Consider the following 25776-nt stretch of genomic DNA (forward strand, 5'->3'; position numbering starts at 1 on the left):
GGAGAGGGAAACCCTCTCCAGGAGCCAGGGCTGGGAGCCACCAGCGGCTTCAGCCACACAAAAGCAAGAAGCAAATCCCAGGTTGTCTGCCAAGATCAGAGATGTGATCATGTAAAAGGGTGAAACTGAGAAAAAAGAAATATAAAGTGACCTTAAAATCACACTGATAAATGTAAAAACAGGTTTCTCTGTTGTTTTTTTTTTTAAAAAAAAAAGAGAAAGAAAAAGGTAAACCAAAATAAAATGATCTTTAAAAATAATCTCTCTAATGTTGCCTTGTGTGGTCTGGTCCTTCATGGGTATGGTCCATCAGTATCTAGAAGAGAAGGGAGGGGACAGTGATGCCACGGGTGCTTGGGGACACAGCTCCTGTCCCAGCACACTATGTCCCCAACAGCACCCACTGGGTGGGGAGACGGCAGCCCCCCGCCCCAGCCAGCACTGACCTGTAGTAATTGGGTTTGAAAGGCCCGTTTTTGTTGAGTCCCAAGTATTTCGCCTGATCGTCCGTCAGTTCTGTCAGGTGGGCGTCGAACGAAGGCAGATGCAAGCTGGCAACGTACTCGTCTGGGGAAGGGGAGAGGAAAGAGGGTATCAGGGCCGCACATCCCCCACTACGCTGTCAAGAGGATGATGTATGGACTCATCATATGGCACGAAAAAGGCCAGGGGCACCATGCTGGGTCTGGCTGGGCTGTCCTTGCTGTCTAGCGCCGTGGATTCACCGTCAGGTAAAGCCTACAGCAGAGCTGAGCCCAAGCGCTGGTGCTGAGTAGGGCTGGATGTGCACCATAAGGCACAGGGGTTGCGTGAAAAGCCTCGGGGCAGGAAGACTGCAGGATAAGGGACGCCTGCCACGCTGCAGAACATTAAGGCAAATAAATCAAACAACCTGCATGCATTTTAAGGTTGCCACCTCTGTTGGCTTCCCTGAACTCATCCCCTCTCTGGAAGTTTTGTGCAGCCCAGGTTTGAGTTTCTCCTTATGCCCAAAACCACTGGCCCTGGGCAGCACAGAGGCTAACTCAGCCTGGGGTCCCTTCACTCACCCATCTTCTTGGGCAGCAGGTACACGTCCTGTTTGTAACGGCCCTCGGGAGCGTTGTAGAGCTCAATCAGAGCCAGAGCCTGCAGAGATCACAGGGGACAACCCGGGGACGGTCAGGGATGGCCACCATGCAGCGCAGTGCTGAACACCCGCAATGGCACAAAGCTCTCAGCAGCTGAGATAAGGATTTGGGAGCCAGAGGCAGGCGGCAAGCATTTCCAAAATGCCTCAAACAAAAGGCTTCCACCTCAGGGCACATCCCTCTCTGGGTCTCCCTGATCCCACTATAATGCTGGGGGAGGACCAGAGGAATGGGAGATGAGATGCCACCCAGCCCGTTTACAGCATCTGGGCTTAACGCCCCGGGGAAAACCAGAACACGAGGATGGAGAAGAAAGGAGCAGCTCTAATTCTCTTAAACTGGACAGCTGCCACATCACAGGAAAATGAAGGGACTGCTCATTTTAAGCTGGCGGCATCACTCCAAAACCCACTGCCACTCCTTGAGCAGAAATTAAACTGCATCTCCCCCAAGTGCCAGTTCAAGCAGCTGAGAGCCACGGCCCTGGTCCCTCTCAGTTTGGACAGACAAGCACAAGGAAAAGGAAATTCCCTGCCGTTCGCAGTCCCCAGCCATCAGCCCCCTCCGTGTTTCCAGCCCAGCAGGTTTCTTCCATCACTCGCCGACCGAGGGCCTCGGCTGCTCACACAGCTGCAGATTGCAGAGCGGAGCCAAATCTAATCACTGTTTTCTTTGGAAAGGCAGAGTCATGACAAACAACCCATGTCTGCCCAGCGGAGCCGGCACTGATGCTGGGGAGCATTTTAACCACTGACGTCCAGATCCTCAAAAATCACCATGGCAGGGGGGGATCGTGCTGTAGAAATCAAAGACTCCAAAGACAAAAACTAAGCCTTGCTTTGAGGTAAGCTCAAACCTGTGCTAGGGGAGCTCTCCCACGGCTTACAGCCCAGCAGGAGCTCTGCCACGAAGCCTGGCTCATTTCAGAGCTCTCTCCCAGCTGTAACCAAAGCAGTAAGTTCATGCCATCATTAACTGCATCCCAGCCAGGAGGTGGTGGCTACGGTATCTCTGGCACTGGTGCCATCCCAAGGACCCATCCAGCTGTGTGATCCCAGCTTCTTCCAAACCATCCCCACCCCAAGGCTCGTGCCAAGGCCCCAGAACATCCCCTGGCCCTGCAGCATACGGACCTGAGTGGTGGCCGTGATGGAGAGAACAAAGGTGGGAACCGTGGAGCAGCTCAGGTTGAGAAGACGGCCCTAGGAGACAGCAGGAGGAGTTTGCAGAGAGGTCAACTTGCCCCCAATGCCAAACCAAATCGCGTCGTGAGATAGGATGCCTCCCTGGGGCAGAGGGCAACCACAGCGCAGGGATTCAAGGGCCATCGATGTGACCAGGGTGTTCAAACTCTGCCTCAGTTTCCACCCTAACCCTTAGCTTTAAGGCAGGGAGATTTTGCCTTAAAAGAAGTTGTCCCTCCTACTGCCAGGAGAGCTCAAGTGGGAAGAGGAGACACCCAGCCGGTTTGCTGCGTGGGAAACCCTGCCAAAGCCAGAAGCAGACAGTGTTTGGGTGATAGGGATGGCTCCCGGCTCTACAGAATGGAGCCAGATGGCACCTCTGTGGCTGCATGGGGTACAGGACACCTCCCCTGCCTCAAGGAAAGGAAAATTTAAGAAATCAATAAATTGGGAAACCCCTTCCTGAGCTCTGACCCTCCTCCTAGGTGTCCCAGCACCTTTCCACCTGGTTAAACCTCCGCTACAAACTCTGGCACACAGCAATTTCCCAACAGAGGCCCAAAGCCACATCACGGCACAGCTCTGAGTGCACCTCAGCCAGCAGCACCACACGCTTCCCATCCGGCCAGATGATGTGGTCCACTTGGGAACGGACCCGCTCCCAGGTCAGCTCTGGGGTCCGGAGGCTGGTCTGCAAGAGCAGGAGGAAGAGGCTGGAGTCATGGTGGGAGGACAATGGGGCAGACGTGGCTGTCTAGGCCGTAGACAGACTCACCACATCGATCTCAGTGTTGGAGTGGCCCATGTTACACACAATGCAGCTGTTCTTCATCCGATCCAGGTGTTCTCTGGTCACAACGTTCTTGTTTCCTGCAGAGAGAGCACAGATGAACCCAAGGCAGTGGAAATATAAACTTCTCCTTCCCTGCAGTTGGGTCAGAGCAGCTCAGCTTCAGGCAACATCAGGTGAACTTCAATCAGAACGAGAGGTCTCCTGGCTGTGACAATAGAGATACACATGGGATGAGCACTGATCTTTGGTCCAACAAATTAACCAGGCTCTAGGAGACCCCAAAATACCCCTGGGGACACACGGCTGTGATGTCCCTCCTCCCAGGGGCTGAGGAGGATTGTGGCCAAACAGCAGACTGGGCAGAGGGTAGGAGGAAAAGCTCTTGCCAGAGCGCAGCCATTGCTCTTGTAAAGCAAGCAGCACGTGGCAGTGAAGTGGGCTCCGTCCCCAGCTCCCACCAGAGCCCTTGAGACACCCGCTCCTTCTCAGCCTGTCCCAAGGCTCACCTGCAGCCTTCTCCATCCCTACCTGTGCAGGTGATGACAACATCCACCTGACGGATTACTTCACTCAGCTTCACCACCCGAAATCCGTCCATGCTGGCAAAAAAGGGGGAGAGGGACCATGATGAGGAGGAGAAGCCTGTTCCCTCTCTGCTCCAGGCTCTTAGCGCCATATTGCTGCAGCAGCTCCAAACTGCTCACTCAGCAGCCCCGCTATCCTTCCACACCCCCAGGGACACCAGATGCACAAGGAAGGGCTGTGCAAAGGATGCGGCATCAAACCTGCTCTCACAAGCGTTGGAGGAGCTGGGGCACGTGTGGAGCATCCAGCCAGCCCTGCACAAACCTCGAGCAGCCTTCCCGAGCCAGCTGGTGCAGGTGCCCACCGCCTGGTGCCCCACAGCCCTGAAAGCTGCCCCAGCCCTTCCCCATCACACCCCAACGAGATGAGCCACAGATTCTCCTGGCTCGGTTTCGGCCTCTCAGGCCAAAGAGCAGACAAAGAGATGCTCACCAGCAGTACATAACATCTTACCAAGCTTGGAGAGCGCAGATGGGGTCAATCTCCGTGACGTAGACGATTGCTCCCAGGGCCTTCAGAGCGGCACAGCAACCCTTGCCAACCTGCCAAGGCAAAGCGTCAGCGTGAAGCTGAACACAGAACGTGCACTACAATCCCTTCCTGAAAACAGCCTGAGTGCGTCCCAGGCTGGGAGATGCTCATCCCGGCAGGGATGCCATTTCATGCCAGGAGCAGCTCAGCGATGTACGTGGCGAGTGGCACTTCTGCCACAAGCTCAGCTCCCCCTCCAAGGCCACCAGTCCTCCAGCACAGCCACCAGCTGGCAGGGGCTTTCCAAAACCAACACACTCGCAGCCTGCGCAGCCCCCAGCATCACCTGAGCTCTCCTCCAAGAGGAGATTAAAGCCATTCTGGACAAGCATGCACTTTTCCCCCCACTTGCTTTTAAGCCAAAGGGTTTCTTTGTCATTCAGAGCTGTCCTGCACTGATGGGGGGACAAATCCTTCATCTCACGCTCCCCAGATCAGCATGGGAGAGAGCAGAGCTCCTGTAACAGCATCTCTGACTCTATCCCTCTCCTCACTACAAATTTAAATTGAAGTCTGGCTCTCCACATCACTTACCCACACTAACACCTGACTAAGCTGCATGTACCCATACTCAGCCCCATTTTCTGACCGGCAAAATGCTGCAAGAACATCTCCAGAGACATCGCCTCACTTATCACCCAGCTCCAACCTCAGGTCTACTCAAAACAGCCTGGCAGGGCAAACTGGGACTCCAACCCACATCCAAAGGGGAAAACCAGTAAGGGTGGAAGGACTCCCTTGTTTTGAAGAGGTCTAGTAAAACTCGGGACAGGCCCTGGAGACTACAACTCCCAGCACAACTCCCGGCTGGAGAATCAGACGCCACCCCGGAGCGTCTGGGCGAGAGCCAGTGCAGCCTCTCGGTCGAGCGGAGCCGGGCTCCACCAGCATCTAAATAAATTAGTAAGTGTGTTCCTGCCGGGAAGAGCATTTTGCAGCTACTGCCAGGCTCTTCACAGCGCGGGGAAGATAAACACCCACACAGACAGCGCACAGATGGAGGGAAGGTGTCAGCTCCCGGCTCCGTGGCTCTTCCAGGGCAGAATCATTTACAAGTTCACGACACAATTCCCCTCTGCCAGAACATTATCCACCAGCGAGATGCAGGCTGCCCCTCTGCCTCCTCTGTCACAGGCTCGGTGACAGCCAGGCTGGATGCTGAACTCGATCCAGGGACAACAGATGGGAGCACCCATGGGTAGTTATAATTCAGGCCAGCGTTCCCAGCAACTGTCGTATTTGCAGCCCAGCTAATCTGCAGGCAAACTGGGAAATCTGAGGCTTGTTCTCCAGCCTCCCAGCAGGTTCTAGCAAGATTTCCCTGGTAATCGCTCACCAGGTTTGATCTACTCCTGTATCAAGCGCAGGTGGTCTTTGCAGAGGGAAGAAGCAGGATGCTGAGCTCAGGGGAAGGATGGCTTGGGGGGAGGCTGACTCACAGCTCCACCGACTGCCGCTTAAGAAACTCACCTCCCCATAACCACAAACCACCACTTGCTTCCCTCCAAACATCACATCTGTGGTCCTCTTCAGGCTGGGGGACAGAGAGAGACCTGTGTTGGGATTAGTCAAGCGCACACCGCTGATGGCACAGGGCAGTGCTTTGCTGCAAGAGCCCCCAAAACCAGGTCCCGCAAACACACAGCAAGGGCAAAGCAGCAAAGAGCCTGATCTCTGCTCAAGAGGAGCCGGAGCCAAATCCACACCGGTGTGAGAGTGACAGTGGGGATGGGGAGAAAGGTCAGACTCACCCATCCAGGATGGATTCCCGGCAGCAATACAGGTTGTCAAATTTCTGTTTGGTGACTGAATCGTTCACGTTCATGGCTGGGACACACAGCTTCCCAGCCTTGGAGAGCTGGTACAGCCTGGAAAAGGACAGAGGCAGGTCAGAGCAGAGAGCAGAAACCCCATAAGAGATCTCCAGATTAGCCTTCCCAAACCTCCTACCTGTGCACACCAGTCACACTCTCCTCCACAATCCCTCGGATCTTCTTGAAAACATTGGGGTATTTCTTATAGACCCAATGGGTCAGGTCCCCACCATCATCCAGGATCTAGAAAACAGGCAAGGAAGAACATGGAGCAGTCAGGCCTTCCATGGGGAAAAGCACTTGCTGGGGACAGGACGGGGAAAAAGAGATGGAGAGCATCTTCAGGCACTGATGGAGGGCTATTTGGGCAGAGGCATGGGGGCCAGGACGCCTGGGTTCCCCTAGTCGCCAGCAACTCAGGGTCTCCTCCAAAACACAGAGGATTTCTTACCCCCTGTGTGGAGCTGATGGATCCTAACAGGGTTTTCTGCCCCTGCTATTGCTCTGCAGCCTGGAAACGTGACCGCAGGCCGCGCTAACTAAACAGGCTGAGATCAGAAGGACACCACAACATTCATGCCCTGAAAGCAAACAGTCAAGAGGAAAGGCTGCAGGAACTGTCATGGCCTGCTGACACATGCAATCGCATCATTAGTGATCACAGACCATGCATCAAGGCAGCGAGAGGTGTCATCTGCTTTCAGCAAGGGACAGGTTCCCCGCAGAGACCCTCCTCTCTTTTGGAGAGGGTAGATGGGATCTGTGTCAAGAGGGGAGCAGTTGGGGCAGCTCCCATAGGGCTGACCCCGGGGAGAAAAGAGGCCCCGTGGTTTCTCGGCTCGTTGGCAGCTCTGGCAGGAGATGTTCCCATGCCGTGGGGCTGGACCAACCCCATGACGTTGTCTCTGCAGCTCCTGAAACCCCCACGGTTGCCCCTCACTTTAACAGGGGCTCAGAGGCCTTGGCAAAGCCAGGAGGTGCCCAGGAACCTGGGAAGGGTGAGGAGCGACCAGTGACCGCTCCACTGAGCGAGAGGAAGGGCTAGAAGAAAGCTCATTACCATGTTGGCCTGCCAGCCATCTATGTTAACGCAGCGGTCAATGCACCACCAGAAGTCATCCTCCGACTCCCCCTTCCAGGCAAACACGGCAACACCTAGAAGAAGAGGACCATCCTTGGCATCTGCTGAGTTTGGCAGAGCTCTCTCCTGCTTGGCCACCTCAGGAAAGCCACGGACAGGAGGGCCAAGGGGCCATGCCAGAAATCAAACCGCAGCCCCCAACAGCATCAGACCTGTTTACCCCTCCCTAAAAGGTATTTGGCTCAAACCATCCCTCAAAACCAGCGGTTTGGGACAAGGTTGCAGAGCCAGGAGGGGCTGGAAGGGCTCTGCATCCCCAGGCTCAGCTGTACTCACCAGCTTCTGCCAAGGCAGCTGCCACTTCGTTCTGGGTGGAATAGATGTTACAGGCAGACCAGCGGCACTGTGCTCCCAGCGCACACAGCGTCTCAATCAGCACCTGCAAGACAGCGGCGTGAGTGGCAGGCCCAGGGGAGCAGTGATGGGCACAAGGACGTCAGCACAGCACAGGGCAGCGAGGAACCGATCAGAGATCGGCTCCAGCAAACACTGCCCTGGGGAAACACTGACAGCAGAACCTCTCCAAGATGCTTCCAGAGAAGTGAAGGTGCCCAAGGCTGGGAAACTCAAGAGACTTTCTTCCCCAGGTCCGTCCCAGCCCAGACACCCCAAACAGGCAGCCACTCACCGCAGTCTGTGCTGTAATGTGGGTACAGCCCACGATTTTAGCTCCAGCCAGAGGCTTCTCGCCTTGAGCTCGTTTCCTGAGTGAAATCAGAGCAGACATGTCTGTAAAAGGAAGGGAGGGCTTTAATGACGGGTTAGTCCAGAGAGGCCCCTCTCTGCCAGACCTCCTCACCTTTCTGGGGTCTCTACAACCAGCCCCATGGCTTTTGCTATAGTCGTTACACTGCCAGGGAGAAAACTCCTCATCCCTGGTCAAAAGGGTCATTTGTCACTTGACCATGTAACAAGAGAGGCCTGGGACAGGTGCTGCCCAAGGAAGGCCCCAGCTAAGGGCAGTCACCAGCCCTGCAGCAGAATAGCATCAACAAGAAGCACCTAAAGAATATGAAAACAGTGCTGCCATATCTCAGAAGAGCTGCTCTAAACGTGCCTGGATTAGCTTCCCCTTCTACGGCTTTGGCAGCGTGTGCCTAGAAGGAGCTCGAAAGCAACGTTACCCAATCACCCCACTGGAAACGGTAACTCAGCTTCCCACAGCCCCCGGGGAAGGGGTTGGGACTGTCAGCTTCGTGTCTCCAAATGGGTTGCGAGATCCTTGCCCACTGAGGTTTCTCATCCAAAGCTGCCAGAACATTAAACCCTGTGAGAGCTCTGCTGCCGTTAGAAAATGGGCACCACACACCGTTAACATTCGCTGTCACATCTAGTTCTTCCCCACACATAGTGTGAGTTGTGGGAACTGCCACAGCTCAGCTCCTGGTTTCTGGAAAGCACAGCACCCGGCCGCAAGCCCCACTTTTACCTTGTTCAGCGATCTCAATCTCCCGGCGCCCAAACTCTGCCTGCTTGATGTTCTTCACGCAGAAATTGCTGCTGCCTTTGGAGTTGGTTTGTTGTTTCTCTCGAGGAGACACCTCATCATCAGAGCTGTCCGTGTAGGAGGCAGCTAAAGCCAGGAGAGGAACGCACGTTACCCCAGAACCTCTTCAGGTTTCTGCTCCATTTTGCTTCCCAGCTTTCTCACACATGGTTCAAACTACAAGTCTCTCAAGGAAAGCCAATATTCAGAAGGAATTTTGCTCCCTAAAACAACCCAGAACTAACTGGGTTATCAGCTGCTGATCAATGCCTGAGCTTTAGGAATGCCCAGAATTACAGAACTATCCCCTCCACGTCCGAGTACAACACAGCAGCATGGAGCATCCTGACACGCAGTGCGAGCAGCGCGTTCACAGCAGCACCAACGCCGCATTTGGGAGAGGATCATGCACAGACAAGGAGCCTGGCACCTACCGGAGCTGTAGCTGTCGGTGGAAGACTGCGAGATGGAGCGGGACAGGGACCGACGTCCCGTCTTCGTTGGGAACTTGGTAAACTCCTGCATGTCATCTGCAAATTGGATTTGCTGAAAGTGCAAAGAAAGAGAATCAGCGGGTGCTCCTTACGGCACATCATCTTTCCAGGCTGTACGGGCCCGTGGCTCCCTTCAGTCCATCTTGACTGCTGCAGTCACAGAAACAAGCATCACCAAATGCATCAAGGAACAGATCTGTGGCTGTTGAACCCCCTCCTCTGCCTGATCATCTCTGTCACCAGAAGGTTTAAAGCAGATTTTACACCTAACACTTGAAGATTGAAAAAAAAGCACCCAACGAGGCTGAAAGCATCCCCTTTAGCCCGTCTCTGGCTCCTTGAAGTTCCTCCAAGAAAGTCAGACTGCTCATGCAACACAAATACCGTGCAGCACTCCAGACAAGCCCAGCTCCGGTAAGACCCTGCCCCAACCAGTCCCAAAGGATTTCTGCCCAAAAGCGCAGCAACAAGAAAGCTGGGACGGTCCCAGGAGAAACTCAGATCCCTGGAGCTTCCAGGTTCTTCCCCAGGAGCAGAGCATCCCGCAGGTTAAAAACACAGCCCATCCCTCCAAAATCAACACTAAAAGCAGGGGGGAAAAAAACTCAACAAGAGAGAACATTTCAACAAAAAGTAGTTGACATTGCATTGGCTTTCAGTCTCCTCCACGTTACAGATGTTTCCATTGTAAGAGAAGCCCTAAAACAGCCACCCCTCCTTCCTCTCTAGGCCAGAGGCAACTCAAGACTCCGGCACCTACCACCAGCTCATCAAATGCAAGTGCCTTGGGTTGAAAAGAGGGGGAAAATAGCCCCAAATTGCTCAGCTGCTCACTCATCCCATGTGACCAGCCAGCAAAAAGCCTCATTGCTGTTTCTGCAAGAGAAAGACGATGGAGATGAAAGGGAATTAGGAAAAGTGCCAGTGAATCCAGCCTGATGCCCCCCTCCCCAGTACGCTGCCACACAGGAGACCCTGACAAAGAGCCCCGGCACGGCCTCTTCCCTCTGATCATGTCACTCCAGGATTTAATTTTGCCACTTAACAGGGACAAGACACCATCGCAGGGAGTGGGATTAACAAAGCATCCCCCACAGACCCAGGAGACCTTGAGAAGAATCCTGAAGAAATCAAGCTGATGGAAAGAGACAGGCCACAGTGGCCTCAAGGAGGGGTTTTCCACGCCACAATGACCCCAAAAGCTCCCCGAAAGCTTTGATGTGGGAAACGGCCTTCAAGGGAAGAAGAATGAAACTATTTAGTTGAGATGATCCACCCCAGAAAAGAGGAATCTGCATAGTCTGGGGTGTCTGCAGCACTAGTATGGTTATTTGGGCTATAAAATGGAGCCACAGTTCCTGGAGAAACCCAGCAGATGGACCAAAAGCAGCGTTGGTATTCTGCTCAGGAAGGGGAAAAAGGGATGTGAAACCCACCGCTCAGTCCAAGGGAGGACGTGTGGGGTGACGTGAGGCAATGGAGGTGACTCCAGCATCCCCTCCGGGAACAGACCAGCACCGGAGCAAGTCCGTCGTCACACCCAGGCAGACATCCCAGGCATTTTTGTGGGTACTGCTGCTAAAAGGTTTTTAGACAGCTCCTCCGTACTGGATACGTTACAGCCTGGTATCCGCTTCCCAGACCAGGCTTCCCAGCAGATGCCCGTGTGATTCTGACGCAAATTGCATGAATTAGTGAAAGGAATAGAAACGCTAAATGGAGTTTGCAGGTTTAGTTTTCCAACTGTTTTAGATCGTTTGGTGCAGGGGATGGAACTGGAGGGCATCATAACCTACAGCACTGCTGGGAGAGCCGAGAGATAAGAGGTGCAGAACTTCCAGCAAGCAACACCAGGCAGGTAACAGCAGTGTCCTCGGGGCCAGAGGTGGCAGGCACAGCGGTTTCCCAACCAAGGAATGATATTGCTGGAATTTGTTCAAGGTCTGGTGCTTGGATCAATCTTCCCTTGACTGCCTGAGAAAGGTCTGTGCCACCTCCGTGCTGGCGTATTGTTCACGGGCATTTCCAGGGGAGGGGGGGGAAAATAAATCAGCAATTTCAGAACAGCAAGATTTCCACCCCTTTGCTCTCATCTCTTCCTCTGGCAACTCATCAAACCAGAGGGTGTAAACATGCCCCATAAAACAGCTGCTGGCATTAAAACAGCTTAAAGTGTTAGCTGAGGAATTTTCTCTATCTCAGGGAAAGGTTTCCAGGGAAGAGGTGAACCCAGGAGGAGAAGAAAAAAAAAAAAAAAAAAAAAAGGATAAGCCAGGCTTTGCTGCTCCAGCCCAGGGCACAGGCGGGTGTCTGTCCTTGCGTACAGCGCCCAGGACATCGGAGCCCTGGGCCAGGGCACTTCCCTGGGGTGAAACACGCTGCCTGGATGGTCTCAGGGAGCAAAGCTTGTTTGGGATATGATGGGAAGGAGGGTAGGGATGGACAGCTGCTGCACTCCCCAGTTCCATGCCATCCCCACGCCACCACGACAAACAAGATCTACCGGACACCATTGTCCCCTTTGGGGTGTTGAGTCAGCTCCAAGGCACAGTCCCACATTCAGGGGAAACAGCAGTTCTAGAAATGGGGGGTTTGAATCCGACGGGGAGGGAGAGGAGAGGGGGAAATCACCACTAAAGAAACCAAGTGCTGAATTAACCACAGTAATCCTCGCCGTGGCTTTACCAGAGCTCATCTGAACTCTGCAGCTTAGCAAAATCTGCCCTTGTCTAAAATTATCATCAAACATCGCAAGCAGCTTCAGAATCGAATGAATCGTTCACACATCAAACCTCCTCCAAGCCTGGCAAATTAATGCAGCATCCGGCAACCAGCCAAGAGGAAGATGAGGGCGGACGGCGGGTGTTGTGGTCAGGCAAAGCAACCAAACCGACTGCCGACGTGCGTGACTGTCGGCTGCGTTACCTTCCACGTGCAGGGCTTTCTAGCTGCATTAAGGCGACAGAGAAAATCTCGTAATCCCTCAGCTTGTCATGGGAATTTGAATGAACGGCATTCCCGGCTGGGGGCTGTGGATGAGTCGGCTGGTGTCTGACCAAAGCCGGGCTGGCTGCGGCAAGAGGGAACCAGGATCGGGACTGTCTGGTTGCAGAGAGCACGATCACAAATCACGTCTTGAACTTCATCGTGCTCTTCCAACCGGGTGGAGCACAACGGTTTAAGAACAAGGAAAATATTTTTTCATCCCAGCAATTTGTGACCAAGGAGGCAAAACAACACAGCACTGATTTCTCTGCACAGAAACAGAGCCGGGGTGTTTTCTGGCATCGCTGCCCTCTTACAGGAGGGGATAGGGCCAGGGTCCTGGCACAGCCCTGTGCCAAACGAGCAGCTCCTTGCTTGGTAGGGGGTTTTGGGCAATGTTCTGTAGAAAAACACCAGGATCTGACATCTCCTGCCAAGTTTTCGCAAAGTGACGCCGAATGCTGCCTGCTCCCAGTCACACCTGCCAAGCCAGAAGTACATTTTCTCCCCTTGCGAAACCTGGTGCGACCGTTCCCACGCAGATCCGACACTTCCCAACAACGGCCACTCGTTTTCAGGTCAAACCATCCCTCCAGGCACTGGTTCTAGCCTGGCTGGAGGTGGGGAGCATTGACCTTGCTGATACAGCACCGCATCCCAAAAAAGGGTCAAAAGAGGTGCCAGGGACCCCCGGGCTCTCCCAAGGGAAACACCAGCCACCTTGTTTGGGTGCACTGCCTGGTGCTTCCCAAAACCACCGGGAAGCTTCAATCAGCTTCAACAAGACTCTCCCTACGTTATAAGGTACCTGCCCACACACGGACACATCGGCTGGGCAGTCCCGAACCCAGCAGCACACGTGCCCCCAGCACATGCAACCCTCGTTTGTTTAATTATTACAACATACAAAGGGCAAACAGATTCCAGATCTGGACTGCTACCATCTAAACGAACCAGCAGCTCGTGACTGCTGGGTGTGCCATCCTCCATGGCTTATCCTGTGTTTTTCCCCCAGCAGTCAGGCTAAAGAGCAGATTCTTGAGCTTACCGAGTAAGAGAAGTTCCAGCCCCCCCCACCTCTGAGCTGCAGAGGACTTTGTGAATCCAGCTGGATTTACCTCAGGCACAGATGAGCCAGGCATGTCCTTCTCACACAAGATAAACCCACTTTTAATTTTAAAACTCTTTCCATTCCCAGAGAGGATGTTCAAGTTCCTTCACTGTTACACATCTCCGATTGCATCCTGCGCAGCCTTGGGGAACAGTGGCAGAGCAGGTTGCGGAAGGAGGAGGAGGAGGATTTGGAAAGCATCCACCAACTCACAGCCATCCCCGGGGGCCACACACTGACCCCATTCACCAAGGTGCAGGCTCCGCGAAGGAAAGGACACGTGCTGGGGAGCAACTCCAGGCTCCCCTCTTACCACCACCAGCTTTGCCTTAGCAACCTTTTTTTTTTAATTATTCTTTTTCATTAGGGACATGTGTGATAGCACATCCACAGTGGTGTAAAAAAAGTGCCCTTACACCCACTTCTGCCCTAGAGTGACTGGAGGGGGGTACAAGAGTCAGCTCTGCACATCACCCAAGATGAGAAGGAAGCAGTGAAGCACCTAAAACCCTCCAGCCTGTTTCCTCCACCACGTCCATGGACACGACAACACGGCGCAGTCACCCAGGGAGAAACAGCAAAATCGGAGCAGAGCACATTCTCACAGCAACACAACTGCCTGGAAAGCAAAAAGGTCTCTATGACCCATTTCTGTCCTCCCAGAAGAAAGTCTGAAAGGACCCGGGGTCCTGGGACCTTTCCTTTGACTGCAGAAAGCCAGCAGCAGAGACCAGGACTATTCCGGGCAGCCGATTCCCCTTATTTAATCTCCTCTCCCCAGTAAAATCTCTCTGGCAGAGGCTGGGAGGGCACTGCCAGTTGCGCATGCTGCTAAGGCAGCCTTGATGTGCCCTGTCTTTTTAAGTTCATCATTTTTTTGTCATTCCTGGAAATTTAGCCAAACTAGAAGTGCTTTACAGCTCAAATCAGCACTCATCCTTTTCACCAGCCCCAATTGCACGTGAGACGCAATCAGCAGCTTGTACCAGGGCTGAGTGTGCAGACCTGGAGATGGGCACCTTCACACACCCAGGCTTCAAACGCTGAGGATTTGTTATCTGCAGAAGGACCGTTTCCTCCCAGGGAGCTGCAGTTCGTTTTTCACGAGGAGCTGGGTCCTGCCACACTGATGAGTTCAGGCGTTTCTAAAGGACAGTTCTTTTAATCCACTTATTTGCAGAAGCAAGTTGTCACGTTCAGTCAACGCAGCAGCGAGGGAGGGAAGAGGCACCCCAGGGGCTGAGGTCTCTTCAGCCACGCATCAGCAGAAGAAAAAAAAAAAAAAAAAAACCAGCATGAGCCTTTTCTTCTATTCTAGGTCAAAAAGAAGAGCCGAGCAGCAGGTTTGCTTGTGCCAGCTCCTCAGAAAGGGGACAGCACTCTTCCAGGCTCTGCTCCTGCCACCACCCAGGTCTCAGTGAGGACCCCGTGCTTCCTGACCGGGAGAAAAGAGCCCTCGCCAAAGCCACCCACAGCCTCCCGCCACGTTCGGCCCCCTTGGGACCAGGGGTTGAAGCCACCCCAAGCGCAGGTTCCCATTGCCTCTCCCCTGTGCCGGCCCCGGGGCTGGCAGCACATCCTGCTGCGGCTGGGGGAACCGGCGAGCGTGGCCGTGCCAGGGCGCTCGGTTTGTTTAGAGGACTTGGCTGCCGCTGTCCTCAGAGCCCCTCTGCCCTACTTCCAGGCTGGGAGAGCCAAGCTCCTGCTCCCAAAGGACATCAGCTGGACAAGGGACACAGAAGCCACCCCAGCACACAGGGGAACACAGCTCCCGCTCCACGACCTGACAGGACATGCTTATTTTTAGGGTGGAAATCAGTAAGGCAGACAGGGATGTGTTTAAGGTTCCTCTCCTGTGAGGTTACCCAGCCCTGGAGGGGTATTTCTGGACCACGGCATCCCATAAGGATTGAAGGAAAGGAAAAAATCAGGTACCTGGAGCAGAGGAATGGGGGTATCGCGATTGGTAAGGCCCCCACCCTGACCACTCACCGTCCTCAGCCCCAACCCACAAGCAAGGGGAGGATTTTGAGGTGGTTTTGGCTACGTGATTCATAAACCACCCCATTTTATCACCTCCGTGCTCTGGCCAAGTTAGCCAGCACGCACCCAGACGACAAGCGACTGCATGAATTCACGCGAGGCAGTGGCCCAGCTCGCAGGACAGCCAGATTTCCAATTCAAATCAGCTCAGCAGCAGAAGACGCCCCAGCCAGAGCATGAGGCCGGGCATAGGAGTTCACATTAGTAATGTCCTCGGCTTCAGCCTCACCGTGCTGCAGGGATGCTGGAGGAGTAGCATGGCAGCCGGGCACTCAGCAGGCATCTTCTGATCCTCCACACCCACTGGCAGAGCACCAAGGGCCCTGGGAAGAGCTAGAAAAGTTATATGGAGGAACAGGACCTGCTTCTGCTCCAGGTGTGACCTTTGCAACAGCAGGACTTTCTCCTGATGGTTCCCCCAACCCAAAGCTCTAGAAGAAACCTCAAAGCACTTCATTCGGACAACACAGCTGGGAAGACCTGCCCAAGGGTGCTGCTCTGTGGATCGAAGCACGACCAGTGCTGAATTTGGAATCTTTACCTCTGGCCCCCAGAGGGTTCACAGGGTAGGTTTGTCTCTCCGCAGAAGCGGAGATCTGCTTGGCACTTTCCCTGTTGACTCCCTAAGCAGCAACCAGAGCCAGATCTCTGCCTGGAAACCTTTACACTGTTCCTGACAAGGAAATAAAGGTCAGTGAGATCCTGGCAACGTAAACCAGCCAAGCCCTGATACCAGCCTCCATCCTTCACTGGTGGAGAAGGGCTGGTTGGGTAAAGCACCAGAGGAAAAAAAAAAAACAAAACCACCCACCACAAATGCCAAAACAAGTTTCTATGAGTAAAAGAGGAGAATTAAGGACTTTCACATGAATCCCAAAGCTTGGCAGAGAAGAAGAAACACCAGGAAAGAAGTGAGGCCATTCCAAAGGTTAATAGGCTGGAAACTACCACAAGATTTCAGTCATCATGAGAATCACTGTAAATGCTAGTTAAAGGAAAAATAAACAGAAGGCGGGATTAAATAAAATAAATGTGATTTTGAGTGCCCAGCTGTTAAACAGTAACTGGGAATAACTACTGCCTTAAAAACACCTTGAGGTCAAAGGTGTACTGCTTCCAGCAAGAGCAGAGGGAAAGCTCCCCACCAGCAGATAAGGCGTCTAGTCCTTGGACTCCAGGAATCGAGGCAAAGGCTTGCTCCCAGCTTTTACACAGCGGGATATCTCCTTCACAGCAGGAACAGCAAAAGTCCGAAACCTGGGTTCCTTAAGGGCAGTGAACTCCCATCACGTTTCACAGGTTAACCCTACAAACCCAGCATGACTACCCAGAAGGACAAACCACTTCCCACAATGCAAAAAGCTTTATCAGTTTAAAGACATCCCATTTTTCGCCTATGGATTCATCTGCAGTGCCCAGCCAGCTCTGTGGCACACCAAGAGTTTAGGCAATAGGGTAATTTGGATTAATTGGAGTTACCTTGCTGGGAACATGGCACGGACAGGACTGTGGGTTAAGTCATTCACAGCGGCTTGTGGGGCAAACTGAGGACTAACGGTCTCTTTGGAGCTGGAAGCCCACAGAAACGTGTTTGCGTATGATAGCTGATATGGAATCATCTTTAGTTAGCATCGATTTTTAAATTAATTAGCAAACTCCTCTACAACTACAGCTATAGTAGACCGAGGGAACACTTGGAAGTGCTGTCAGAGGGCTCGTTCAGCTCCATCACGTGGCTCTGAAGCGAGGGTTAGCCACAAAAACCCACCAGATTGAAAACCTCTCCTCCATGATACTAAAGCAGCCCCTGTGTTTTGGGGGAGGAATCAGTCTACCCAGCACCCCGGGTGCCCCACCTGCCTCCTTTTCTCCCCGAGAACTGGCTCGCAGAAGCACAGCGTTTCAAGAGGACCAACAGAGCAAACACCACGCAGGCGAGGCTGCAGGGTTAATTCAATTAAGCCCCTTTCATTTAAATGGGGCAGGAGGAATAAGAATTGACGTCCTTGCGGGGATGACGAACTCAGAGAATATTTGGAGAAGGGGTTGGTTAACGTAGGGAGACACAGGCTGCACTGCCTGCAAGAGGCTGACGGCTCCAAGGTCAACAGGGATCGGCCAGATGTTCTCGCTCCAAAATACGTCCAGGTTGGATGCAAGCCTCTCCCCACGGTGCAAGAATGTGTGATATTTGGGGCTTCCTGCAGGGAGGCGAAAGGAGAAGAGGCAGAAAATAGAAGATGCAGGTTGAACTTCACCCCAGGCCATGTGGAAGGAGGAAACCAAAACATGAATTTCGGCAGGGCAAAGCCCTGAGGAACCTCCTTTCTAGGTTGCCTACCTTCTCTCTCCCTGCAAAAGGCTGGAAGGAGCTATTCCCTATGCCCACGCCTTGTAGATAAACCAGGCTCCCATAATCCCCACCCAAATCACGGCTCCTGAATTAAGGCAGCTCCTCTGCCAGGCACGAACGGGTCCTGCCAACGAACTCCAGGTCTGCAGGAGGCAGCCAAGGGGAAGCTGTACCCACCTCCGAGGACCGCGGGAGCCTCACCCGAATTACAATGCAGCCCGTTTGACGAGCTGGAACATCATGTCCTCGGCCACCTAAGTTCTTTGGCTGTCACCAACCTGAAGTAAATAGATTCTGCAGCAGCAATACGCTCGTTACCAAGGCCACCGTATTGATCCCAAAGTGTAACTAAAATTCACAGTTCAAACAGCCCCGCTGCGACAGGGCAACCAGGGCAGCCTCCTAAAGGCATGAATAGCCCCAGCTTCCGCATCCCGCTTTCTCAGAGGCAGGGAGCCCACAGGGAGAGATTGGCTGCTCAAAAAACACCCTAAGTGGCAGCTTCCTCTTTGGACCATCGACCAAGGCGCCCCAGAGCGCCTGTTCCCCGTGCTGGGGAAGCATGCCAAGATGACGCTTAGCCCAAGGTTAGACAGGTACGGTGCAGATTGGGTTCAGGCGCTGCTGAGGGTGACCAAGTCCCCAGGGCTCTGATAAGGAGCTCCAACATACCCCGCCAAGATGGGAACAAGATGCTCCTCCTTGGTGGGACTCCCCAAACCTCCTACAGCAGCCCCAAGCCCCGCATTGATCCAACCCACAGCCCCATTGAGAAAGAGCGGGGTCACGCTCTGCAGAAGTGTTAGCACAAGGTCCTTTGCACCTGCAGCTCCACGGGACCAGCGGCAAGCGCTGGGACAGTCACCTCAAACGTCACCACCATCTGCTGAGTGAAGGTGAGTCAGAGTTCTCAGATAAGCAGCCCTGATCAAAGGGCTCAGCAGGAAACGCAACAAGCCCTCTGCAAACGCGAACGTCGCCCGCAGGAAGCTCCCAACAATAAAAGACACAGCCAGGCACGAGCAAATCTCGTCAGCTGAGTCGTGCTCTGAGCAGGCAAGTCCCACACCGTCCCCTGCTCAAACCTGGGACAAGGCACTCGCCGACTCCTTAGAGAAACAACACAGGAGGATCCTCACCTGCAAAGCCCAGCATCAAGCCAGTCAGTTAGCCGACGATTCCAACCTGGCCTCCAAGAGTTGGTTTCCAGAGAAAAAAACCCACCTTCAACCTCTAGCAGGGAGCACAGAACAGGCTCTAACATTTGCACAGGCTGGAAAGCACGGTGAAAACTGTTCAAGTCCCAAAGAAAGTATTGTGGTAGGCTGGTCCCTAGCAAGAGATAATCTCACATTTTGGATAAGGCCTAAAGAAAACATGGCGTTTCTGCTGCCAGCAGACTTCCCGTGCTCCAGAACTGGCTGCGCACGTGGGAAGGAGGGTCCCAGCAAACACAGCGGGGCTCGCAGGAGAACCAGCGCTGCTCAGAGGGGTTGCCCCCACGCCCACACCAGCAGAAGTTGACAAGAGATGCTCCTGAAGTCTGTGGAAAATTAATATCCAACTCCTTTCCCATCTCCAAAGGCCCAACATTAGGCTGGGACTACAGGAGGAGAACAGAGAAGCAAAAGCCACACGCCCTGGCACGTCATTTTGAAGATGGCTTGTGTCCGTCAGACCCTGAAAATCTCTTTTCGTCCTGCTCTCCAGTTCAATAACTTAATTAAGCATCTTCTGGCCTTGAAGGAGTGCTGTGTCTCAAGGACAAGCCCCCCCCCCGGACACCAACCAGACCTTCCAAAAAGCCCAAGTGATGAGAAGGACCCAAGAATGACTTATAACAGAAATAATTATGATTCTGTCATTTAATATAGCACCACTAGTGACCTATCTGCTCCCAGCCCCCGGTAAATCATCTCCGTTCAAAACACCCTCATGGTTTGCTTTTGCCATGGGTACAACCAGCTCAACCTGTGACCATCTAAGCACAGCAACGTGTTCACTTATTAGGGTTTTCCCACACCCCAAGGAAGGCCAGATCCACCCTACGTGGTCCATACAGAGTAGGATGAGCTGATCAACTCATCCCAGCCCAGGCATCTCGTTATGAGAAAGCAAAACTGTGGGGAGAGGAAAGCAAGAAAGCAAAAGAACAAGAGGATTTGGACAAGGAAGCAAAAACAATCAAGTGTATGGCATCTGGCTAAACCAGAGGAGGAGGTGGTGGCTGCTGCCCTGGACAAGCACACAAAGGCAGAGGAGGATTTATGAGCAGCCTGTCTAAGGGATGAAATTAAAGAAAGGAAAAACGAGCGACTCCAGAAGCTCTGTCAGTACAAACAAGGACAGTCGTGTCTCCCTCACAGACCGAAGGGGAAGGTGGTTTATTAGCACTCGGCCTGGCAGAGCTGCAGGGACCGGAGATGACTCGGAACTGAGAAAAACGGGGCAGAAAACGCAGCTCTGAGAAAGGGCTGTGTGCAGGGCAGGTAAGCAGCAGACTGCTGCAAGGTCAGACACCGCTCGGGCAGAAGAGCGGCTCTGCAGGCACCAGCAAAAAGCAGCAGGAGAGGTGATGCTCCAGAGAAGATGTCCAGCCCCCTCCCCCAGGGGACAGCAGCTCCCCACAGGCTCCATCTCCCTCTCCCCAGCTTTCCCCTGCTCCCATCTCGTGCCAGCCAGCGCTCGCTACCCCTGCAAAGCTGCAGCGCTGTACATTAGCATTCCCCGCCACGCAGCCTCAGTGGGATTCCTCCGGCACCGGCATCTGCAGGGGCACAGCATCAACCCAAACACACTGACCACGGGCTCACCGGCTTCTTGGTGCCGGGTAGTTCACCTCCCCAAGAGCAAATTCAAGGCTGTAGCCCATTTTACACTCCAGGAGGGCCGCATGAGTAAGCAGATCTGTCTGCAGGGTGTCCATCTGTCTGTCTGCCGGCACCCAGGTGTGAAGGAACCCACCGGACAACGATCCCCACACAACAAGGATGCAACGGGGATCAGGGGAAGCAGCAGACAGGGACAGCGCTCGCCGAAGCCCCCCATCTCTAAGCATGGTGATGTGTCTGGCCCACTCGAGGGCACCCACGGCAGGGCTGATGGGGATTTGGGAAAGCGACTGCTGCCAAAGGCACCTCTGGTCTCCAGGGAGGCAGAAGAGCAGATGCCCAGACATAATGGTGACGGCACACAGGGATCTGGAAGAGTACAACCTGTGCCCTCGAGCTCTCCCTTCATCCCATATTCACTTAACCTGAGCAAGCTGCAAGCCTCAGTATTTCCAACCGCCCCCAGCACACACTGGAGAGAGTGGAAAGCTCAGCATCGCTCACCTCTGCCTTTAAACCACTCCCCACCAAAGAACCGCCTTGCTCTGACCACAGCTGGTGTTATTTTGCTGACAGCCCAATTTCCCCGTAAACTGCAGTGAAAAAGGAGCTTCAGTGGAGCCAGGCAACCCCAGCTCTTGGGGGAAAACCGCCCCATTTCTGCAGAAAGGCTACAGCTCTGTTCACCTCGACTGTGTCGAGTCCTACTTCAATCCAGAGTTGATCATATTTAATCTCTTAATCTCTTACCTCCTGCTGTTTCACTTTTTCACCTTAAACAAGTCGCTGACAAGAGAGGAAACAAAGACATCAGCGATCCCCCAGGCTGGCTGCATAGCTTGGGCTCGCTCCGGGTGCCCCCGACGCAGCCTGCCGACGGCAAAGACAACGCCGATGTGCCTCCAGCTACGTCTGAGATGCTCCCCCAGGTCCGAGCTGGGCACGGGATGCTGGTGGGCTCACGCCAGCTCTTCCGCCACACACTGGCACTTTCCCCGAGTGCCAACACAAGTTAAGGCTCCTCTTTGAAAAGCTATTCAGCAGCAGGTCACACGGAGGAGATGGAGCCCACACTAAGCTTGGCCACATTCCCACCCTCCCCATCTCCAAACACCTTACGCAAACTGCGTCGGCAAAGTTGAAGGAGCCTAAAAACCCAGGGATTTCCCCTACCTCGATGTGGGTAAATCATCTCTCTCTCAACCATCTTCGTCGCTAGCCTCTGATCATGCTGAGAGCTCTGGGGGCAGCGAACACAAAAGTCACTTCGACTTGCCTTGAAACAGAAAAGCGTTTTAATGGTTTAATTGCGATCCTGCTTCGAAGGCATCTGAGCTGGGGACACTCAGTATCTTATCTCAGGAGGGCAATTCTCCCTTCCTCGTCCTTTCATCCTTCTGCCAACGCCTCCTGCTATTACCAAGTGCTATTTGCGGTAACTAGCCAGGCAAGGAAAACAGTGGCCCGAAGCATTTTGTTCCTTGACCTCAGCCGCATCACACGCTCCCCAAGATCTCACTGGCTGCCGATCTTATCAGCCTCAAATGTTGTGTGTCACTCTGGGCACCTTTAATGTCATCACCCAGCCAGGAAAGGCTGCAGCATCCGTCGAGTCTGACTGTGGCTCCTCACGCTGTGCAACAAGCCCGCGTTACAGCAGCAAATTCAAGGTGATACAACATCCTGTACCCCCCGAGACACAAGCAAATTTTGTCTCCAAGGATGCTGAATCAGTTCCTCCCTACACATACATCACACTTCTTTTTATGACAAATATTTTGGCCCCACAGGATACTTCAGGATGACTAGTTTGCTCTCCCCTCTGAGCTCAGCTGGCTGCAGCCTCTCGCTGTTAGCTCCCCAGCTTTGAGAAAGATGACTGTAATGAAAAGGTAGAAACAATCCCCGAGTTTGAGCTGCGCTGAGCCACTGCTGGAAGCGGCAGATCCCAGCTCCGCATTCCTCTGCTCCTTCCTCCAGGCTATGTCCACAGCCCGGATAAACAGGGCCAGGGTGCAGAAAAGAGCTGCCAGACCCCCGCTCCCCGGCGGCAGCCATGAGCCTGGGCAAAGAGACATGTCTCAAAACACAGACGCTCGACGGCAGCCCCTCCATGAGGGTTGGATGCTGCCCTAATCCCACCACCGGCTGGAGCAGGCAAGGGAGACATTCCTCCAGAGGAGGATGTTCGCGTTCACTGTGACTGCTTCACCTTTGCTTCCAGCGCGGAGGCAGGCGGCTGCAGCCCCAGGGAGAACACAATGTTCAGCACAGCGGGGACCTCCGGCCACAGCTGTGCGGACCTGTGCAGCGCTGGGGAGCACAAATCCACCTCGCTGGCAGGACAGGGACTTCAGCAGCACATTACCGAGCCTGGCAGGTCCGCACCAAGCTAGAAGCGCGAGTCTCCATGTGCTCGCCCATCTAAAAGCTGGTTACCCGAGGTAGTGGAGGTCCTGCATGCTGCCACAGCAGCACAGCCAGTGCTCCCTGCCCGCTCTGCCATCCATACACAAGGGTTACGCAAGCACCGCCAGGAGATCTCAGGAGCTCCTGTGAGAAGGTCTTCAAGGATGAAAGGGTAAAGAGGTGACTTGGGAAAGCTCAGCGCCGGAGGCTGCTCTGGCAGTCTCTTCCCCAAGCCCAAACTGCTCCCACACCCGCACAGGCCCCTTGTCCCAAAAAGGGGTCAGCACTCTGGATTTCCTCCTGTCACCCTTCAGAGTGACCTACAGCAGGGTCACTGCTGCCAGCTCATCCTATTTAACAGGTCCCCCTCCTCCGTCCCCACTGCAGAGCGCTGTCACCTCCACACACGCAGCACCCACCGTGGACCCGACACACGGGCTCCCCCGACCTCACCTGCCTGTGCCCTTGCCCAGGGTCACCCTGGCCCCCAGGCACCCCATGCCACAGCCAGCCCCCTGCTCTGCTCCCCCCAGAGCTGGGCCAGGCCTGGCCCCAGCCCCCCTGCACCGGCCCATGTCTCCCGTACCCCCCCCGTCCCCAGCGGGGCCAGCGCCGTACCGCCGTACAGACCCCGCTCTCCCCAGTACCCAACCCTCCTCCTTCCACCCCAAATTGGGCCAGCATCCCCCACCGGGCACCTCCGCCCCCCCCCCCGCCGGTACCAGCCCCCTCCGAGCCCGGTACCGATCTCCCTCTCCCCCACCGCACGGGGTCTGCCCCTCCTTCCCAGCCCCCCCAGCCCGGACCAGTTCCCGCTTTCCCACCACCCCCTACCCCCCCCGCGGGGCTGCTCTTCCCGCAGCCGGACCGGGCCCACCCCCGCCGGTACCGGTACCTTCTTGGGGGCCTTGGTGACGGTGGCCATGAAGGAGTACTTCTCGGCGTCCTCCACCTCCTTGGCCTGCTTCACCTCCTCGCCGCCGGCGGGCTCCGGCACCGACATCCTGAGGAGGAGGAGGAGGAGGAGGCGGCGGGACGGGCCGCGGCCGCCCGCGGCACCGGGCAGGGCGGGGCACGGCGGCAAGCGGGAGCGCTCCGGTTCGGTTCGGCTGGGGCCGGCCGGTCCCGCGATACAGGCCCCGGTCCCGCCGGCTCGGAGCGCGCTGCAGCCGGGACTGCGGCCGCCGCGCTCGGCGCCAGGGGCCGTCCCGCCGTGACGTCAGCGCGTATGACGTCAGCGCGCACCCGCCGGGCAAGTGAGGCCGCACGGCGGCGCCGGGAAGGAACGGGCGCGGCGCCGCGGCGCCCCCTGGCGGCAGCGAGTAGAGACGGCGCGGGGGCGGGGCCGAGGGGGCGGGGCAAAGGACACTAATTACGGAACAACTCGCAATTAAATCACGAAAGATAAAAGAACAAGGGTTTGTGGGTTGGGGGGTTTTTTCTGGAAAAAATATTTATGTTTATTCAGGAAAAAAATACATTAGGGAAAATAAGAATGGAAATAAATCGGAGGAAAAAATAAATCGGGGAAAAAAAATTAAAAATTCAAGAAAATGGAGAAATCCCGGGGAAAAGTCAAATGACGCGGGATGGCGGCAGGAGCAGGATGCGGCCAGGCGGCCCCGCGGCGAGCGGCGGCCCGTGGGAGCGGGGGCACGGGGGGAGCGACGGGGGGGGCGGCTGATCCTGAGCCCGGGAAGGCGGAGGGGAGGGGGGGGGGCCCAGGGGACACCGGGGTGGGTGCCCGGCCCCGAGGGGGTGCTCAGCCCTGTTTGGGGGCGCTGGGCCTGGGCAGGCCGGCCTTCCTCCCCTCCTCCTCTTCCTGGCCCCACCCCGGGTTCCACGCGGGCAGGACACCCACACCCTGCCCACGGGGCCAGGGGTGCTAAGGGGTCGCATCCTGCACCCACCGCGGCACCCACCCGGGACCCTCGAGAGCACGCGCACCCCTCTGGCAGCGTGCAGGGGGGGATCTGAGGGTGCAGGTGTGGGCAGGGTGCAGGCAGGGTGCAGGCACGGCTCCTGCCGATGGGTGTCCGTCTGCGCTGCCCCCACCGATGGGTGCTCACCCGCCCTGCTGGGCATCCCCCCCGGGGCCTTAGGGTGCCCAAACGGGCTTGTGCCTTTGTCCCAGGACAGGCAGGAAGGCAGCAGGCAGCAGCCCTGCCTGTGGGGGGACACTCTGAACTTGTCCTCGTCCCCAAAGCCCCCACGGGCAGCTGGGGGGGGCAGTGTCCGAGCCCCACTTGGGCTTTGCTTTCCCAGGGGCATTCCCTTAAAATGCAAGCTGGAAAAACATCAGCATTTGGGTTAAAACCCCGGGGGGGGGGGTGCAGATAACATTTTTTAACCAAAATCGCTGTGTCTGGCCACAAAACTGCCTCTGGCCACCGAAATCCTCCAGCAGCTCCTTGGCCGAAATCCTGTCCCGGACCCGCTGTGTCCCGGGAACCGCGGTCCCGGGGCCCTTTCCGGGCGCCTCTGCCCCGTCAGCAGCTCTGCGGTGCCCGTGGCAGCACAGGCGGAGGTTTCCCAGGGTGGGCAGAGCCCTCTCGGGGCGCTTGGTGGGGTCTCGGCGCTTGGTGGGGTCTCTGGGAAACGAGGTGAGCCTGGGTGGTCCCAGTCCCCCCCGATGCCACGAGCACCAGGGATGCAGGGGACCCCCCCGGGTTGGGTGCTGGAGCAGGGTGCCCCTGCGCTGTGCCACCCTGTGTGCACACAGTGCCACCACCCAGCAGGTCCTGGGGCCACCCATCCATACCTTCCTCTCTGCCTTTTCCCCCAAAAATCACCTTCTTTCACCCTGTCAAGGCAGCTTTTTAAGGCACAAACACCCATTTTGCACCCTAGGAGGGACCCCGGGATGCCACCACCCTCAGTGCCCCA

The 25776-nt window shown here is 55.3% G+C and overlaps 1 protein-coding gene across 2 annotated transcripts; it reads right to left on the reverse strand.

The window, feature by feature from the left end:
• Positions 1-213: 213 nt before the first annotated feature.
• On the reverse strand, positions 214-24120 carry AHCYL1 (adenosylhomocysteinase like 1). Of its 2 annotated transcripts, none has more exons than XM_075776108.1 (17): positions 23786-24120; positions 9099-9210; positions 8608-8751; positions 7807-7907; positions 7455-7557; positions 7098-7192; positions 6174-6280; positions 5975-6091; positions 5694-5757; positions 4146-4234; positions 3636-3706; positions 3090-3184; positions 2907-3005; positions 2264-2332; positions 1050-1128; positions 447-567; positions 214-316 (listed from the first exon to the last, which is right to left on the reverse strand). In XM_075776108.1, the coding sequence occupies exons 1-17, from the start codon at positions 23891-23893 to the stop codon at positions 310-312; spliced, it is 1581 nt and encodes a 526-aa protein (XP_075632223.1). In that variant the 5' UTR covers positions 23894-24120; the 3' UTR covers positions 214-309. The 2 variants fall into 2 exon arrangements, with proteins under 2 accessions (XP_075632223.1, XP_075632224.1); XM_075776109.1 differs by lacking the exon at positions 23786-24120 and adding an exon at positions 14260-14776.
• Positions 24121-25776: the final 1656 nt, after the last annotated feature.

Source organism: Balearica regulorum, chromosome 25, assembly GCF_011004875.1.
Source record: "Balearica regulorum gibbericeps isolate bBalReg1 chromosome 25, bBalReg1.pri, whole genome shotgun sequence".
In the NCBI taxonomy this organism is placed as follows: domain Eukaryota; kingdom Metazoa; phylum Chordata; class Aves; order Gruiformes; family Gruidae; genus Balearica; species Balearica regulorum.

Coding starts and splice junctions, on each gene's coding strand:
- AHCYL1 (XM_075776108.1), bottom strand. CDS start 23,893: ATGTCGGTGCCGGAGCCCGCCGGCGGCGAGGAGGTGAAGCAGGCCAAG. Junction 3,006..3,089: donor CCAACACTGAGATCGATGTG/GTGAGTCTGTCT, acceptor CTGCTCTTGCAG/ACCAGCCTCCGGACCCCAGA. Junction 1,129..2,263: donor CCATCACGGCCACCACTCAG/GTCCGTATGCTG, acceptor TGATCTCTGCAG/GCTCTGGCTCTGATTGAGCT.